Source organism: Pollicipes pollicipes, unplaced genomic scaffold, assembly GCF_011947565.3.
Source record: "Pollicipes pollicipes isolate AB1234 unplaced genomic scaffold, Ppol_2.1 Scaffold_3087;HRSCAF=3621_pilon_pilon_pilon, whole genome shotgun sequence".
Lineage (NCBI taxonomy): Eukaryota > Metazoa > Arthropoda > Thecostraca > Pollicipedomorpha > Pollicipedidae > Pollicipes > Pollicipes pollicipes.
Window position 1 is genome coordinate 10,232,797 of NW_023596225.1, and position 19,740 is coordinate 10,252,536.

The window sequence follows — 19,740 nt, forward strand, 5'->3', positions numbered from 1 at the left end:
CGTTCGGACCGCACGTATACCACCATTTTCCTTTTTTGGCAAGCGAATGTGTCCAGAACAAGCATTTTCTTTTGGAAGCGTGTACAAACTGCATGACTTTTCATAAGGTTCGACAACGGACTTTTCGGGGTAAAAATGAACTGCTGCACTTGATTGCGCTTCAACTGATTACAGCCAATCAGACCGAAAACCAAAGCGCGCCGTAACAGAAATCATTGGTGTGTTCCTTGGTGTTGCCTTACGAACTGAGCCCTATGCACGCTCTTTTCTGACTACCACAATCTCCCACGATCACCCAATTGCGTCCCAAAACCATCCAAAAGCATAGACCTAAGAGGTCTATGCATCCACATGAACTCAGCGTAATAGAAAACGCCCAAACGATGAGAAACTGAAAACTGCACAGCACAGCAGCCGCCTCTTCACTCATGGCCGGCACAACACTGACAGCCAACAGCCAAGCGCCTGGTCCCCGACACTGACAGGCCATCAGCCAGGCACCGGTCCCCGATACTGACAGGCCATCAGCCAGGCACCGGTCCCCGATACTGACAGGCCATCAGCCAAGCACCGGTCCCCGACACTGACAGGCCATGAGCCAAGCACCGGTCCCCGACACTGACAGGCCATCAGCCAAGCACCGGTCCCCGATACTGACAGGCCATCAGCCAAGCACCGGTCCCCGACACCGACAGGTCATCAGCCAAGCACCGGTCCCCGATACTGACAGACCATCAGCCAAGCACCGGTCCCCGACACTGACAGGCCATCAACCAGGTACCCGTCCCCGTGCTCCTGCCAAAGTGAGCGCCGTCCATGAGAGGACAGCCTGAGACCTCAAAGGTGGCCGGCGATACCGCGCCCACCTGCTGCAGAATGGTCACGGTCTGGTTGAAGTGGTGATGCTCCATGGTGGACGTGCTGTAGATGGCGGCGATGGCCGAGTCCGTGTCCAGCATGAACTTGTTGTTGCGTCCTCGATGGTCCAAGTCGTGACACAACGACCCCACGTACAGCGACAGACTCTGACAACGGATAGGAACAGACACACCTGACGTTAAGCCCGCCAGCTCCAGCCGTCAGCTCCAGCCGCCAGCTCCAGCCGCCAGCTCCAACCGCCAGCTCCAGCCGCCATGGAGTTCAGAGGTTCCCAAACAAAAAATGAGTCGGGACATTTGTCTCATATCTCGCTCAAACATGACGTTTAAGGTATACACTGAGTACTGTGCGGTGCGTAACCTCCTCACTCCTCTCCTGTGGCTCTGCCTGGGAGAGAGACCGGCAAAACATCAGTCGAAATGGATCGGCACAACTTTGGAAGCGTTTTCAGAGTGCACGCAAAAAGACCGACTGAGCAACTGCGCTGAGCCCATAGTCACAAATGCAAATCCGTTCACAAACATAACAAAGTTTGACATAAGTCATCCAGCACACCGCACGGTCTCGTGACGACTGGATCTGACTGGGTGGGTCTCAGTGGGTCTGACTGGGTAGGCCCGAGTGGGTCTGACTGGGTGGGCCTGAGTGGGTCTGACTGGGTGGGCCTGAGTGGGTCTGACTGGGTGGGCCTGAGTGGGTCTGACTGGGTGGGCCTGAGTGGATCTGACTGGGTGAGTCTGAGTGGGTCTCACTGGGTGGATCTGAGTGGGTCTGACTGGGTGGGTCTGAGTGGGTCTGACTGGCTCTATAGTCAGCAGACCCTGTGGGATCTGTGGTGTCTCAACGGGGTCTTTCGGCTCAATGTTGAGGATCTCAGCGACGTGTTCGTATTCGCATTCAAACCTAACCCCCGATTTCGCGATCATTTTGCTCAGAGGTAGCCTCGCCGAATTACAAATGTAGGGTACGTTTACTGACACTTGTACTTCAGGGTCAAATTCAAGGTCAACGACCGGTGAAACGGAACAAAACTTGACCGTTCCAAATGAACGACACTGCGATGTGAAGACAGCCATTGTCAAGCTTACGAGCAAGCGACGTTTTGTTCCGAAATCGCTGCTAACCTTTAATGTTAAATCAACGTCAAACGCCGGGAAGCATCAGAACACCCTCCACCTATTATGATTCCACACGGAGGCTACTCTCAAAAGATAGCCCATCTCCAGTGTTAGGGTAAGTAGAGTTTTCAGCCTAAAGCGAATGGCATGTAAAGACAAATTTGAGCTGAATAAAAAGCAATTTGGCTGAAAATGCATGACAAGAGCTTCAAGCAAAGACTTAAGGGCAGACGTCGCTGAAAAAAACATTACGTAACAGCTGGCGCAGATTTACATGAGGGCCTTAGCGGTAAGGTCTTTGGTTTTGCCACTGTCCAACATTTTAACACTATCCACCTTGCTGAACAGCAATTGGCCTTGCCCGTGAAATGCTACCATGATGTAGGCTTTGCTCATCCGATTACTCGGTACTGTTTATTGGTCGATAATGGTTTTGTCCCGGGACACCAGCAAGCTGGGGCGTTCTGGCATTTCCCGTAGTCTGAGCCCGAAACTAACTTTACATTTTAACACTATCTTTCAAGTTGACCAAGAAGGCTTACAGCAAATTTAAAGAAACCTTGGTTATCCCGCGTGCTTACACCGGCTATTTTTTTTTTTTTTTTGCTGGCTTTATTCCATTGCGCACACAAGTCTAGACCCAAAGTCGCACCCATTATTGAACTATTCATCCTTTTGAATGGCTATGTTGCTGGGATCAGAGCTTACGTTGATCTGTGCTTGTTGCGGTAGGTAGTTCTTGATCTCTGCTATCTGATCGTGTAATTCCAGCTCAACGGCAGAATCGGTGGCGTGTGCTTAACATGACACAGTGCTCGCCGCGACCCGTCCTGCCCTCTGAGGCCGCGTGACCTTTAACGCGGCCGCCGGCGTCGACACAGGCCATGCATGTCAAGGGCCAATATCGAGGGCTCAAAGCGACTCTAATCCACCCCGCCAGAGGGTGAGGGGATCGAAAGGCAGGCGCTCTAACCAACTAATGCTATTGGGACGGACTATGAGTTTGACTTAAAGGGAGGGTGAACAGCTATCGGGCTAATTTCTGAGGCCTGTAATGCCATATGTAATTGTAGTCTTATGATGGCTATATGGCCTCAAAGACCGTTCAGTTTTGCGTTTTACCCGTGCTCTGCATTTGAAACTCTACCACCTTTAGTAAAGTGGAATTAGAAGTTAGCTGCTATCACGGTGAAAACCTCACTGAACCTCAAACTCGACCCAGATCACCTGTTGTGCATAGAGCGTGTCTTTGTTGTGCATAGAGCGTGTCTTTGCCCCGGGAGACCGGTAAGCTCGGTCCCGCTGGCTCTCGACGTCAGCTGACCTTTCATTTGGCGTCGGCGGTGGACAGCGATTTTAGACAAAATGTCATTAGCTCTAGAGTTTGACCATGACTGGATACCAGTATGGTTATAAAGCGTCGGCAATTTTTGGCATTTTGACGTTCCCGACTTTTGACATTGGATTCAGCCTTAAACGTTAACAATGATCGCGACAAAGATCTCGTGCATCTGAGTTTTCGATTTTTGTCGTTGAAGAACTGTTTCATTTCAGACCATGGGGTGGGGGGCGGGGGGGGGGGGGGCACTCGCTTCATTTCAGACCATGGGGGCACTCACGCACGCTTGCTACGCATCCAGCTCCCAGGCCAGGTACCGTTTTATAGACTAGTCCTGTTCCATTTCAAGGTGTTCACCGTCCGTTGGCCTTACATTTGACCAAAGCGCGCTTGCTGTCCGAAAATTGACGTCAAATCGGTGATAAACTTAATGCGAACCAACTACGGCCAATCTATTTGCGAAACCGATGGTAGCAACGTAATCCTAATATGACTGCTTCGCTAGCTTCATGAAGAGCTGGGTTCAAGTAACAAAACACACCAGAGATGCAAACAGTCTAAAGAAAGCTGGTATCGACCCCAGATTAAGGCCAGGAAAGATGCATGGGTACCGGCTTGTAGCCGGCAACGTTTGGCTGGCTCCAGCACTGGTACCGTCTTTCCATGAGTTCAGTTTTGCCGAATTTGGCACAGCACCGTTCAGGTGCAGCTACTGTCGCCCCAGTCATCATTTCAGATAAGCTAGGTACCAATCCAGCACCGCCTGCCAGAATGCTGGCACCACAGTCGCGCATCTCTAGTGCAGACGATTAATGCGGAGATATGGATGTGGCCAGCTCGGAGGAGTCTCCTGGGGACTGAGGCACTCCTGAGGCACCATTGGCACCGGCACCGGCGCCGGCGGCGGCCAGGCTACCCGGCCCGCACTCCTGAGGCACCATTGGCACCGGCACCGGCGCCGGCGGCGGCCAGGCTACCCGGCCCGCACTCCTGAGGCACTATTGGCACCGGCACCGGCGCCGGCGGCGGCCAGGCTACCCGGCCCGCACTCCTGAGGCACTATTGGCACCGGCACCGACGCCGGTGGCGGCCAGGCTACCCGGCCCAGCTCAGAGGAGTCTCCTGGACACTGAGGCACTCCTGAGGCACCATTGGCACCGGCACCGGCGCCGGTGGCGGCCAGGCTACCCGGCCCGCACTCCTGAGGCACCATTGGCACCGGCACCGGCACCGGCGGCGGCCAGGCTACCCGGCCCGCACTACTCAGGATGCGGAAGATGGATGGTGGAGAAAGGGGTCTTCTCTCTCAGTGGCACTACGAGAAAGAAAACGCGCATAACGTATCCGAAGTATGTACGGTGAAGCATCCAACCATCAAATGCGAAGCAAACCAATGCACTGCGCATAACATTAGGAACTAAAAAGCACTTCAAAGCGGTTTTCAATCTAAACTGAAAGCAAGATGACCTCTTTCTGTCTTCCAACCCATCTAGCTCTCATACAAACTTGGGGAAGCTTTTACATAACCTCAATCTAACATATGCATTCCAAGAAAACCGAATCCGTGCAGCAAGATCTTACCGGCAAGTAGTTCAGCAACATGGCACGTTAAAGCTGCAATTAATAGGTGCCAGCTTCTAAAGATGCTTTAAACATCTTACAACATCTGGTGCGATGTTGAGTGCATGCAACACGCCGAGCTATTTCCTGGTCTTGTTTCCAAAAGTCCCTGGGTTTTGAGGAAAGACGCGTGAGTACCTCGATCGTTTTGAACACGTCCGGGTTGTGCTTGATGATGCAGTAGATCATGTTGGCCACAGCGAAGCCGTGCGTCCAGTTGTGGTATGGCACCCTCCTGTAGTTCTTCTTCACCGTTATAGTGAATCTGCAAGCGCAGAGTATTACCAACCCGTCATCGCCAAAGTTCAGGCAGTCCGATCCACTCCCAGCGACAGAAATGGTGAACTTCGTCTCCATTTTATAACTTAAGCCAGGGTGTTTGAAGCAGGCGTCTTGGAAGCCCGTCGGTGAATCGGCGGAAATGATTGTTCCGGTTATTAAGACCCAGGCTCAGAGCATTCTATGCGTCATTCCAAAAATAGTCAAATGTTGCCACAGTTGTGGTTTCATCCTGCTTCTGACGCCCAGACAGACCTGCAATACTTGACATTTTCTAGACTTTCGCACAACCTGGTTGATATACGATATCGTTGCCGATGCCGTCATCAAACGGGACATCTTTCAATGATGCCAAATGAGTGCAAAGTCAGCATGAGGACATGTGACCTTGCATATGAAGTGTTCCCAATGCCTTTACCATACCGAAAGCGTGCACATACGCGAGTCTTCAACAAGCTTCCTCTCTCATCGCCTTAAAAAGCACGTTAAGTTTAATTTGACACTGGTGTGAGGTGACAGTCGCAACTGGCTTGACTCACCTGATGAGACAGTCGATGTCAAACCGACTGGTGCCGAAGAGATCGGTGAACATGAAGACGGCATCGCGAATCTTGTCCGTTTCAGACGTCTCGAACACGTTGTAGTTGTAGCTGGAATGAACGTTCGCCAGTTATCCACGCCGTTGATGAGCTTGCTGTGTCATTGTTGAAACGTGACGCACTACAACCGCGGCCGATCAAAAACATACCGCCTTAAAAAGAGGCTGTCATTGATGAAACCATGCTGCGGAACTCTGGCCCACACTGGTGATGTGACATAATACTACATATCGTGTGGTTGATTAAGTTTTTAAGCGTGACCACGTGCGCCAACGCGTTCAGAATATCAACGTCCGGGAGTAAGCTCAGTACAACAGAATATAACTGTTCGGGAAGGTGAGAAAGCCAAAACCAATCAGCATTCGCCAAACACTTCCTCCAGCCCGTTCAGTCCGTGAAATGAGAATTGCACGCACACGATGAACCCTGACAGCCCATTTTCAAACGGCGCGGCGATGACGTCAGCCGCCAGCGGCGGACTTCTATCGCCCGACGGCTGACGTCACGCAGTTTGCGGTTAATGACGTCAGCGAGGCCTGAACAGGGCGCGACAGTCGGGCACCGCACGGTGTCGAGCCGAGGCGCGCCGACTGACGCCAGCCCCGAGACGGTAGCGGCGTGGCCCCGCCGCCGTCTCGAAGATCGCATCACGCGGCCGAAAATCCAATCTCGCCGAGCCGGCCAGCGCCTTGCCCCATCGTGGGGACCCCGGCAAACCGGACGGTCGTGGGGACCCCGGCAAACCGGGACGGTCGTGCGGACCCCGGCAAACCGGACGGTCGTGCGGACCCTGGCCACCGGGGCGGTCGTGCGGACCCCGGCCACCACACGGTCGCGCTACTCATTTCGGCGACGTCTTCCATCTGCCGTCGCTCGGCTACAGACGTGGGCTCGGTCATGCCGGCAGAAGGGCTGGTCGTTCGCTTCCTTGGAGCGGTGGGCTGGTCGGTTCCTTGTGGGTGCACGAGCGGCTGGCTGGAGGAGATAAGCTCGAACGGACGCTCAGCACGGACCACCTGTTGCTGCCGTGGCCTCAACGCTCGCTATGAACGGGGATTCTTTCCGGAAAGACGGGCTTTTCAATTGAGCACATCGAGCGCGGATGACAACTGAACAATCGAGGGCCTACGACATAACTGACAACGAAATGACTAAATTGCACATCCTAGTGGTGCCAAGCAAGAAGATTACTCGACGTTCCAGCCGGCCCTGGCGGTCCGCTGGGCTGTTGTCAAGACGGGGTGGGCTATGCCGAGGCCCGGCCCGACCGGCGCACCGGAAAACGGTGGCTGACAGCGCCCTAACGGCTCCTCACTCCGTTCTCGGACAGGGGCGGTGCCGTCTCCGGGCCCGGTCCCCGACCGCGTGCTTCCCGGCAGTCCGTCTCGGCGCGGAACCGGAGCCGTGCCATCTGGAGCCCGGTCGCGCACAGGATGCTGTCCCGGGCGCCGATCCCGGATCCGGACCGGAGCGGTGCTATAGCCGGCCCGGATCCGGCAGGGAGCGCGGCTATCTCCGCCAGGCCCGTTGCGGCGCCGGCGGTCGACGGCGTAGGACAGGAGCGGCCGACCGGTCGATACGACTCCGGCACGGTTATTACCCCGCATCGGCAGCTGGGTCAGTCCCGGGCGTGCCCGGGCTCAGGGTCCGAGCCGCCGCCCAGGTCGGCCGCCTCCACTGGCCGCCGAGCCGCAGCCAGAGTTGCTCTCTGAGCTGCTGGCCGGGGCTCGATCCAGTCCCGTACTCCGGGCTTCGCTCCCGACGCCTGACTCCGGCCCACGGCCCGGTCCGCGTCCAACACCAGCCATCTGCTTGGCTTCGTGCGCGACCTTCACCTGCCCTCTGATTTGGTGCCATGTCTGACCAGCCTTCTGACTCAATGTTAGCGCCTCGGCGTGTGCCCTGACACCGTGTCCGATCCTTGATATCTTTTCTGACTCGGCGCATGGAGCTGTTTTGGCATGCTTCCAATGCCATCTTTTACCGGTTGGGCGTGAAGCGAGTTCGATCTGAAAGCTGATCATGCTTTCATGTCCATTGTGACATGGTGTTCGACCTTGAACATAAAGATTCGGCCCTATTCAGGGAGTCAGTGTGTCCACCTGAGCCGTGAAGCGTCAGCGAAGCCCGTGTCACTCGCTCTCCCGGGTCGCGGGCCGGCAGCAGAGGAGATTGCCGCCGGGGTTTTCCGGCCCCTTCTGCACGACCTCCACCCGCCTGCACCACATCTGAGACACGAACCTATAGACCTTACGGCCCATATATATAAGGCAAGCTTATCACTGGCACCAAACGAGGGAGCGTGTTCTCCCACGTCATTAGCATGGCGTAACGTCGACATAGGCAAAGGTGAAGGTCGGGTCAAGGTCCAGTGGGGCTACGTCAGGTGCGGCCGTCGGGTCTAAGTTGCTTGTTCTTCCCGGTCGCGAGACCCGTAGTGGCCCAGGCGCTTGTCATGAGTGTACGACTTAGCACAGTATGATCAGCCTGAACTGGAACACAGTCGAACCAATCTATGGTGCTAAAACAAGAGAGTTTGCCGTCTGTGCTTTGCAACACAAACGACAGTGCAAGCCTTCACTTACGGCGCTATGTCCCGTGACCCTATATATTATATCAGCGCATTTCACTGTAATGTCCCTTGTTAAACTTAAGACCTCTTGTTTCTGTGCTTGACGCCCGGGAAACTGTGTAGACTACGTCGTGCAAACTATTTTAACACGCGCCCGGGTACAAACCGGAAGGGTATCCAACTGGCCGGCTGGATACCCTTCGCTCGGGTTGGGGTTAATTTGACACCTGAGATCTCAGGAACTAAGCAAGCTAGAAACACCAAATTCATAGAAAGTATTGACCTGTACCTGAACTCACTAAGGTTAAGGTTTCAGATTCCTAGACTATGACATTCAAGTCAAATAAGGTCAAACAAGGTCAATTTCTGGGTTGGTCTCCAAGGTGCCCCAGAACCTAGACACCTATTCTAGGGTAAAAGTTACATGCTCATTTCAGGTCAGTGACCTTGTTTGATATTTCAAAGGTCATGGTGACCAAAAGCATACCACACTGTTTTGAGCTTTTCGTTTGAATAGGCGACAAAGACTGCGCTAGGCAGTATATTCCTAAAAGCAAAATGTTGACCTAGGCCATTTTAGGTCAGTGACCATTCTGACCTTTGAGAAGTCCATGAAGGATGTATAATGTGGTTCCTGTTATTAATAAATTTGAAATGAGCACCACAAACTATCTTATACAGCCAGCCATAAAGTAATAAAATGGAATGGTTCCGACCTTGGTCCGACCATTAAAACTGACCTCAGATCGATGCAGTCTGTTCATTCAATTGTTGTGTTACCTAAAAAAATACATCCGAGATGCATAGCTTCGTCCATGCATCTCTGACGAAGATGCATGGACGATGCAGCAATCTAACACCCCTGTTGCATTAGATTAAACGATTCCCTAGAAATTGACTTCGTAAAATCCATGGCCTGGCTTTGATCTGCGTACGTCAGCAACCTTACAAGATGCACCCAAATTCTTAGCACCAAACGATTCGCTGTTCAATTGTCTACAGCAATGCGAAATTTGGCGCGGCCGAACGGCGCGGCTGCGTCTCGCCGTTCGGAAACCATTCTGGAAAAACCTTCGGGGGTCATTCAGCTGTGCCCAGAATCACCAGCGTCGTTGTCCCGACTGGGTCAGGGTATCCGTAGAGCACCGCTCGCCATGGCGCAGCCAACGCTGGCGCGTCTGCCGCGCCCCAGAATACTGTACGCACAGGCGCGATATACCTGCTGAGGCATAACATCATACAATATGCGAGCCATTCTCTTCAAGCACTCTAGGCGCTACTCAAGCTGGAATCAGCAATGGCGTCTCGCAAGGACGTCGAGATATTTTGTTTAGAGCGTCCTCAGCAAAGAGGAGAGGAAATTCTATTAGCACGCCTTAAAATCCTGGATGGCTGTCCGTTGCCAGGCCATCTTTTGAAGCTATTTTGCTATGTCCTTGTTCACGTGGTGGCCTCCGTGCTGTGTTACCTTTTAAACCGGTGTAAGTCCCATCGAATTACCCGATCTCTATTCCAGTCTCTTCGTAAATATATTGTCAACGTTTGAGGAGATGCTCCATTTGTGAAGATATTGAGGCAAGCACCAAATGTTATGACATAACCTTACTTTTAACTATTCGTTTGCTTTTAAGTGTAAAAGACTATTATGCATTACAGACTTGCACTGCTTTAGGCAACACAATATCACTATTTGGTGGCTACGTCATTGAATACGTCAGCGTTTCATTGCGCTGTGAAACGTCTTTATGACGTCAGACTCGCTGCCAGACTGGCGGTGTCAGAATTGACACTAGCGGGCGGGCTGACCCACCTGACCCACCGTTGATGACAAGAATCGTACGCCAGACGCGCATAATCTGGTAATCATGTTTTGTTTCGACCTTGCGCACTCCGTAACTTTTGAGGTGGCGGTGTTCGTGTAACGTTTCTATGGAGTTGTGCATGCCTGGATTACCTTAACACAGCGTGACTCAAGAAGAATGTACGTTGGATGTTGTTGGTCTCCTCCGTACCGTCAGGCTGCAAACGCCTAGGAATGCGTACATAGCAAGGGCACAAATATGGAAAAATGCCTCAAGCCTCCACAACATTGACGGGCATTTAGTAAATTTGTCGCTGGCAACAGCCAAGCATCATGAAATTCCCCGACCACATACTGCAGTCTCGTATAGGGGTCGAGAGCCGACTGTACACAAACCTAAAGAGCTTGGCATGAAGCCCGGAAATATCATAACATATTTAGCAAAGCCAGTTATTTCGCTATCGAAATGCTCCAGCATTCCATGTATTACCATTAGATTAAAGAACTTCTCTAGCTCCCTTTTAGCAGGTCACACCGTAACACATCTCCCACTTATCATTGAGAGTTCCACAGAATACCTGAGGAGGTGTGTGGTGTAAACATACACAATATTTCAGCAGCAAAACTTTAAAGAGACCGTTGAGAAAGCACCAGATAAAGCGAAGCGTGCATGGTATGTACTGCACCCACCCTGCACGGTATGTACTGGAGTCACTTGGTATTGGTGTTTGGTATTCGGTGAAACCGTCCTCCTCGTCCCTGACTGCCTGCGCCTACATCATCATGCAATACCCGAACGGTCTAGTCTACCGAGGTATTTAATAGCCGAACTGTCTAGTCTACCGAGGTATTTAATATCCAAATTGTAGAGACTACCGAGGTATTTGATATCCGAACTGTCTAGTCTACCGAGACATTTAAAACTCGAACTGTCTAGTCTAACGAGGTATTTAATATGCAAATTGTATAGACTACCGAGGTATTTAATATCCGAACTGTCTAGTCCACCGAGGTATTTAGTAGCCGAGGTATCTAGTCTACCGATGTATTTAATAATTGTCGGTTATTTAAAAGGAGCAGTGGTCCTGTCTCTCGATGACCTCACTGAACTCTTCATATAATCAAGGCACGAAAGGCGGACCGAGTTCACCGCAATAAAATGGCAAACAGTGTACAGACACCGCTTACTGACCTCGCGCTCAACGCCTGCTGCCACTTCGTTCTAGGATGCCCCCGTCAAGGAGCATGCTGCCTACCGGAGGGACATGCTGCCACTCAGTTCTAGCATACCCCTGTCAAGGAGCATGCTGCCTACCGGAGGAACATGCTGCCGCTCCGTTCTAGGATGCTCCCGTCACCGGACATCGATCGTCTCGGAAACTGAACGAAAATGACGCGGCAGGGCCGGGTCGGGCGTCGGTCGGAGCCGGCGGCTGACAGAACGACGGCGGAACAGGGCCGGCAGCGCGCCGGGTCGGCCCCTGGACGGCGGCTGACGGAGTGGCGGCCGAACGGGTCGGCCCCGGACGGCGGCTGACGGAGCGGCGGCCGAACGGGTCGGCCCCGGACGGCGGCTGACGGAGTGGCGGCCGAACGGGTCGGCCCCGGACGGCGGCTGACGGAGCGACGGCGGAACACGGCCGGCAGCGCGCCGGGTCGGCCCCGGACGGCAGCTGACGGAGCGACGGCGGAACACGGCCGGCAGCGCGCCGGGTCGGCCCCCGGGGGCCGGCAGCGCGCCGTGTCGGCCCAGGCCGGCAGCGCGCCGGGTCGGCCCAGGCCGGCGGCACGCGCTACTCACTCGTTGAGGCCCGCTGACGGCGACATGTTGAAGGTGCCTTTGTACTCGGCCACCTCGCTGTCTGTGGAGCTGTTGTGGTAGCTGAGCACTTCCAGCGCGACCTGCCGGTCCGGCTGACGTCACACGCGACAAACAAGCATCGCGGCTCATGGTGCTGTATGAGAAACAGGCTAACCGGGGGAGAGGCGCCCCTCAGGTCAAACGCCTGCAGATCAGTGTCCTGGTCACAACAGTTGTACGTCATGGCTTTCAGAGTGGCTATTTGGAGTGAAACCTTTTTTCCATATCTGTTTTATCGACTTTTCAATACGTGTGCCGTCAGTGCCGAGACTAACGTAATCATCTCAACAATTCTGACTTCTTTCCGCATGTAGGGCAGATAGTGCGAGCTAAAACACATGCGCAGCTTACATGTGGAATTCAAAAACTGGAGCAACCATTACTCTAATGATGAAAGCAGACACAGATTAATCAAATGCGGCGCAAAGCCCATTGTATCCTTTGTGGTAGCTGAGCACTTCCTATCACAACATGTTGCCCCATCACAACATCTCATGATGCTGTGATGGGGCAACGGTCTATCCTGACACGAGCAAAATACATCCACGATGATTTTGTCCCATCTACACACGTGCCGCAGTTGGCTGGTTAGACACGATCTTCCTGCACCAAATCCATTCCTGCGATTTGATAATGTTTTGAGAAGTGCAGTGGAAACGATGATGAATTTCCAAGGATGTGAAGATTATCGAACGATTCCAGGGATTTGGGGTTCACCCTCGGGACCCATGTGTCTTCAACCTGTCTCACGAAACCCTGGGTACACAAAACAACTTCGGGGCTCTGCACTGCAAACGATATTACGTAGAATACAAATAGATCTTCAACAAGTTTTGTCTCATCCTGCCCTACACTGTATAATAACTATTATATCTTATCTAAAATATAATAAACATCAACGTGTGATGTAAAGCCACTTTTGTATTAATTTTTCCCGTTTAAAGGGAGTATCCCACCTTTTTCGTACTTAGCACTTATTGTTACTTGAGACGCGTACAATTACATCAGACATGTGCAATATGATCAGCGATACCAGTCCGATCGAAATCCTTCCAAATAGCTTAGTGCTTTGCTTTTCCAACGTGTGTGTTCTGAAATATTTGCAGCACACCAATGTTTCAAAAGGTTTGGGTAATAAATCCTACGAAAGCGCGACACACTGTTTAGACAAAAATATGCGAATATGGAGCTATTATGCCGCGAATTCAACGAAACGTTATACTGTGGCTTTGCTTTCACCGCTAGGCGTTAACCACAGAAGCTCTTTTCGAGGCGCACTTTGTCTTTTGGAATGAGAGTATCACATGGTTCATGTGACGCACTGGCTCAAATTTGAAACAGCCAGTTTTTAGGTAACAGACCTTTGCGCACTGGGCCAATCACAAAGTTCAAAAATAGTACCTCTATGAGCATTTTTTAAAAAAGGTACACATGTGGTAAGCAAGTTTTAGTGCTTATGGCTGGGCTTGTTTGATTAATTTCAACACAAGGCCCAAGGTAAAAACGCACGCTTCCAAGCAGAGACTCAACCGGGGGAGGGGGGGTGGGCGGGTTCTCAGGACTCTCAGCCTCTTACTCGGGAGCCTCACATGTGCTTTGTGCACTCTGGATCGGCATATAATACATCAGCAATGCTGAACCCCAAATAAATGCTTAGTTTGCACCATTTCCAATAAAATCTATAACGTCTGGCGTTCGATGTATCTGTGTTTAGGAGAAAATATAAAATTTGACGAGCTTTTAAGCCAATCTTGAAGGGTCAACGTAACACTACTTGCCATGCGAGACATCACGCTGTATACCGTGGTAAGTGCCTGAAAACTATGCGAACAAACCCGCGCTCAGGGGTTCTCAAAACGTGTTTGTAGTCTGTATCAAAACAAGATGAGAGTGACAATATAACTAAAGATAATGCTGCAACTTTTGTTAAAAAATGTGGCTTACATTCTGTCTTGACCGCAACAGTAAGTAGACAATAGAAATGCTACTCATTTGAGTTGCCGCGAGTACAAAACAAAAACAAAAACATAACAGAACATGCAATTCCCGCCTACGTTAAACATAAATTCATAGTTACGTATACCCCGTGGACGCAGCGGGTGCTTGATAACGAACTCACCTTGTACTTTTGCTCGCTGCGCCTGATCTTGTCGTACAGTTTGGCATGGTGCAGAGCCAGTCCGCAGTACACAGCGAAAAACTCGAAGTTCTCCTCGTCCGCCTGTCGAGGTACATTATATCACGGGTGACGGTGGCCTGGGGCAGCGGCGATGCTGCATCAATAAACGACCGCGACTTAACGACATCTGACGCGACGAAAACACACACCGACGACAGAACACCACGTGCCTCGACGTAATGGCATACGACAGTGGGTTACAACGGCATACGAGAATGGCGGATTGACTCGGGAAATTTGGAAAACGTGCGCAGGGTAGCCAAGGTTGGCAGGTTCATATAACGAACGGAAACGATACAAGTCGCCAACCATGGGCTTCTTTTCTTCTGCAGTTTTCCCCCAAATGGCAGACCAACTGAAAGGTGCAGTGGGTTAAAAGTTCTTGCACCTTACGGACTGCTAGTGTGTACAAAAATGAAACAAAAATATTATTCATCGTGCTCCACGCATTGATAACAACAACCTAAAGCTCTAAGCAAAAAGAAAACCCTGTTTGAGATCAACAGCCAAAAGAACTCACACAAGTGATGGTGGTCGAAGTAAGAACAGAATCCCGCTGTGGAACAAACCGAACTGAGGTGCCGTTCGCACCACCCCCGTGACGACGGTATTCTGCACGGAATGGTAACACCGTGAAATCCTCAGGGCCGGACTATGTGGAAGGGCGAGGCACGCATACTCAAAACGGGAGGACCACATCGCTGGTTGCGGGTGGACCTGGTGAAAATGTAGCGTTGTCGGGGTCTGCGCGATAAGTCTGTGTTCAGTTCTAGTCACAGGAAACTTTGACTTCTTCCGACGCCCGCATGGTCGGCTGACGCGTTTGATTCCATGCCATCAGTATGCGTCGGTGAATCACTTAGCAGTATTCCTAGCGCGCTGTATATTGAACTTGATGAGCACCAGCTGCGGCCAGCCACCTCGCCTGGAGCTCTATATATAGCCAGGCCCAAAATGCAGCGAGCCCGAACGGTTCCTGGAGGCAATACATGCGAGCTTCCGTCCCGAGACTGGGCTTTAGAGTGGCATCTCTTGAGCTGTAATAAATGGCGACGTGGCGAAGGGTGAAAGTGCTGGCGCCGCACCTCCGGCAGTATGCCAGACGGTGCTGATCCCTTCGGTCCGCGGGGACTCGCTGTCTCGGAGCGGTCGCCTCCCGAGCTCAACTCCGTCTGGGCGCGCTGTAATTACTGCCGGCGCGTGTCTCACATGGTATCGCTATGTATGTTCCGTCACGCGCCAGCTTTGTTAGCGGCCCGCAGCGGCAGCCAGACGGCTGGAGCCGCTCTCACGGAACGAGCGTTCATATTTGCCCCGAGTGTCACCGGGAGGCAGGCCCGAGACATTATGGCGCAGCAAAACACGAGGACCGCCTCAGGGCTGTGTGTCTGGAGCGGGGGCGACGCTGAGCTCTCCGTCAAGCCGGTGACATACACTGCATCGCTTGCCAAGTCAGGCCAGGTCAGGCCAGGTCAGTCAGGGCAAGTCAGGACAAGTCAGTCAAGTCAGGACAAGCGCAAACAAGTTTTTAGCGTGCACCCCGATCCAGAAGATATTTGGCGACGCAAGCAATACTATCGCAAAGCATTTGGGATGTCCGTTCCGGGCCTATCCAAGGGATCATGTGCCATTAGCCAATAAACTTGCACGTATCACCTACACTGAGTACACCTCACCGCGCAAGCAGGCGTCTAGAGCAATGCGTTTCGCCGAACAACACCTACCCATGCGTGGCGGCATCGCGCGAGCAAACGCGAGATCAAGGGAAAGCTGACACCAGGCCACCCACTCAGTGCCGGCCTCGACCGCCGCGTTAGCAATATTCCGGCGTCTGTGGGGACCAGCCAGACGATTGGCTCTGTGGTGGCTGACACCGCTTTAATGCAGCCAGCTCAGCGCCGAAGAGTGCCGCGGTCCGACGCTGCTGAGAGGAGACGGGCCAGCTCAGCGCCGAAGAGTGCCGCGGTCCGACGCTGCTGAGAGGAGACGGGCCAGCTCAGCGCCGAAGAGTGCCGCGGTCCGACGCTGCTGAGAGGAGACGGGCCAGCTCAGCGCCGAAGAGTGCCGCGGTCTGACGCTGCTGATAGGAGACGGGCCAGCTCAGCGCCGAAGAGTGCCGCGGTCCGACGCTGTTGAGAGGAGACGGGCCAGCTCAGCGCCGAAGAGTGCCGCGGTCCGACGCTGATGAGAGGAGACGGGGCCAGCGCGGGTCTAGGCGAGTGGCGGGATGCGAGTTATCTATGCTTCATTTTACGCAGAAATGTCCAGTTTTGTTCCCGAAAAAAGTAGGAAAGTGCCGCTACCTCCTACGCCGCCGACTCGGCGTTACGACACGGATTCCACGCGTGGCGTCCTCTCCATTTTCTTCTGGCGTGAGATATGCATAGCTCATTACATATATGCAGAGCAAGCACCGAGAAGTCGGCGCTCTGGTCCAGGCCTCCCGAGCCGCCCCGGGAGCTCCCCGCGCACGCGTGACCCGGTGTCACCGCGACCTTGTAATGCTGACCCGGACGCGTCTTGATGGAACGAGCGACAATGGCCGGCGGCCGCCGAACGGCAGGGGCGGCTGCCAGTTCCGAATGGGTGAGGGCTGTCCAAAACTGAAAGGGAACATCAGCGGCGACACCATACGGTGTGCAGGAGAGACCGGCAGAGAAAACAGACGCACATATGGAGAGCATACGAGCAGCATCAAATAAGTTGGCTGTGGACATTTAGCCCTTCTAGGAGCCGAGAATGCGGTTCCAACATAGGATATGCCAAAGTGGTTCAGGGGTGTGGACGTAAATAAGGGAGGAGGCCAGCAATAGGAAATTTCCAGAAGCACTCAAGACGAACTCCTGTGAGCTCGACCCGAGCTACTCAAGGGACGATTTGTGTTTGATGCTGTGTGAGTAGCGGATGTTTCACCTGGATTCATGTTTGATGCTGCGTGAGGAGCAGATGTTTCACCTGGATTTGTGTTTGATGCTGCGTGAGGAGCGGATGCTCCACCTGGATATGTGTTTGATGCTGTGTGAGGAGCGGATGCTTCACCTGGATTTGTGTTTGATGCTCCGTGAGGAGTGGGTATTTTGCCTGGATTCGTCACTGTCCTCACATACGACTTCCATATGCCGTGGATGTCTTCGGTGGCGAAAAAGATCAAAGGGTTTCCAAGAGGTGAGTCTGTGACAATAGCATGACATATACAAAAATGTTACGACCATTTCTTTCCAGGAGAGAATTTACCGGGCTGACACATCGTATTAATCGCTTCTGCGATTCTTTTATCGTGTTCTTTGTTCTGGTAGACTGGTGGTGCGCCTTTGTGTCCAATTCCCAACAAATCTGTTCCGTGGACAAAGGGATTTATCACAGTCACGCCTCGGTTGAAAATACGTCCATCTTGAAGTCGTAATTCACATATTCTGCTGTTGCGACGGTTGGTGCCAGGATCTCATGGCAATATGTCGGCACGGGTTCCTTTGTTATCCTCCAGATCTCTGTCGGTCTTTTTCCAAGGAATTTCAGAATCTGCATATACGGACGGGAACATATGAACATATATGGCATATGATCATATGAACATATATAACATAAGATCATATGAACATATATAACATATGATCATATGAACACATACGACGACGTAACCATAACGACAGTTACGACGCATTACACTTGGCGCTAGAATTACTGGCCGATGTGCTGTTCACACCTCCAATTTCCCGGCCTCATACCAATATCCGTCATATTGGCAGCAAAAGCATTGTTCTCATCAAATGCTTCACTGAGCGGGAAGGAATGAGATGTAATCAACTGCACTCTAATAACTCAATGATAACCATTTTCGATCGCTATTTAACCTCAATCTTTACCGCGCCCCAGAGCGACTCGCTTGGCTTGCACTCAAGAGCGAGAGATCGTTAGCTCACATCGGTTCGCACTTTTGCCGCTCCGATTTTTGCGTGCTTTCTCCGTCAAAATTTGTCAGACTCGTGTCGCTGCGACACCGGATTGGCGGGTTCTGGTCCAGTTATGAACCCCAATATCAAAATTTTACGTTTTCCACGTCAAGTGAAGGGAGAGGGGTGAAAACGTGGGGATATTACAACCGTGCAGTGGAAACGCACCTGATGAAATAGCTTGAATGCAAATGTGTACCAGTGATACAATACACATTTCCAAGCTTCGCTTTTTGTTGTGCGAACTCCATGAACCTGCCATAAGTGGCTTCAAAGATGTCGCAGCTTATAGAATGCCGTCAGGCTTTGGTGACGGTCTTTCAGACTTTCGGGGCTGCCCAAGTTGAATATTATAGCATAGTTCAAGTAAACCTCACTTGGTTCGTGGTATCAGTCGTAATAACGCTATAGATATTCAAGCTGGCACGGCCAAATAGCTGATGATGTTACATTCCATCATTCAACGCAGCCGGGATGGCGTGGCGCAGGACGGCAGTGCGAGGCACGGCATTAGCACATCAACCACGGGAGGTGCCTCCCCACCGAGCTAATGGAAGCGAATATTGCTGGCGCCGTGCGCCGCCGGTTTGCAAGTCAATTTCAGTCAGCATCAGTGCGTTAAGTGCACGTTATCGGGCCCATCATGCCCGTCGTGTGGCCAGCGCTCTGAAGCCTCGCCGACAGGTCCCAATCGGCCAGAGTTGGCTTCTGAACGGAATGACCGCGAACGTCGCGTTAGTTCAATCATCAAGTTTCTGAGGCGCAAATGGTGGGCACAATATTCTCAGGTGATGCAGAGCAGCGCCCCACATTTAGTTCAGGAGGCTCAGACTCTCACATCACTGGCTAATTGCATCTCTCATGCCTCCAAGTTCGCGCCTCAGCCATATGAGCAAGTCGTAAACAACGTGCTGTGCTTGAAATGTATGGGGTGTCATGGTAATGTACCAGGCCCCTTGTGCATATTACGGCAACACGATTAATGCATGAGTGGTGACACAGAACATGCTCAGCAATGTAGGGATGTCGTATATAACGCGGAACATTCCGTGTCCAATCGTCATGTACACGCAATCAGCATTTCCCACAGGCCCGCGGACTAGCCTAACACTCAGTCGACAGCATTCTTCGTCAACGTGAAATGTCAGTTCCGATCAACACGCTTCATGATGTGTAGACAAAAGCTACCAATCCCCTGTTTTTTTCCAATATTGTAAGTCCCTCAATCTGGCAATCACTAATTTCCTTTGTCATCACTTCGCTTTTCCTACAGCAACATCCACACTGGGATGAACGCCTGGAAATCTGCGAAACCATAAATGAGCCTTTAACATAACTTGTGTCAAATTGAGGTTCAGGCTCATCATATGGATATCACGATTACGTAATCAATTACACCACAGATGCTGATCTGGCCACCGCTCACGTGACCTTGTCAGGAAGCGGTACCACCGATTTCAAATACAAAGATAGGCAGTGAAAAGAGCAAACTGGCACTCCGCAGTCATTCGTTTGCGATGCAATGCTATAGATGTTGTTTTTG

At 52.1% G+C, this 19,740-nt stretch overlaps 1 protein-coding gene across 1 annotated transcript in view; it reads right to left on the reverse strand.

Annotated features, from left to right (window-relative positions):
• LOC119089694 (putative 3',5'-cyclic phosphodiesterase pde-5) overlaps positions 1–19,740 on the reverse strand; it is an 85,748-nt gene that overhangs the window by 13,126 nt on the left and 52,882 nt on the right. Inside the window, 5 exon segments of the mRNA XM_037212502.1 lie at positions 867–1,025; positions 5,095–5,221; positions 5,775–5,885; positions 12,009–12,109; positions 14,188–14,289. Coding sequence (XP_037068397.1) covers positions 867–1,025; positions 5,095–5,221; positions 5,775–5,885; positions 12,009–12,109; positions 14,188–14,289 — 600 coding nt within the window.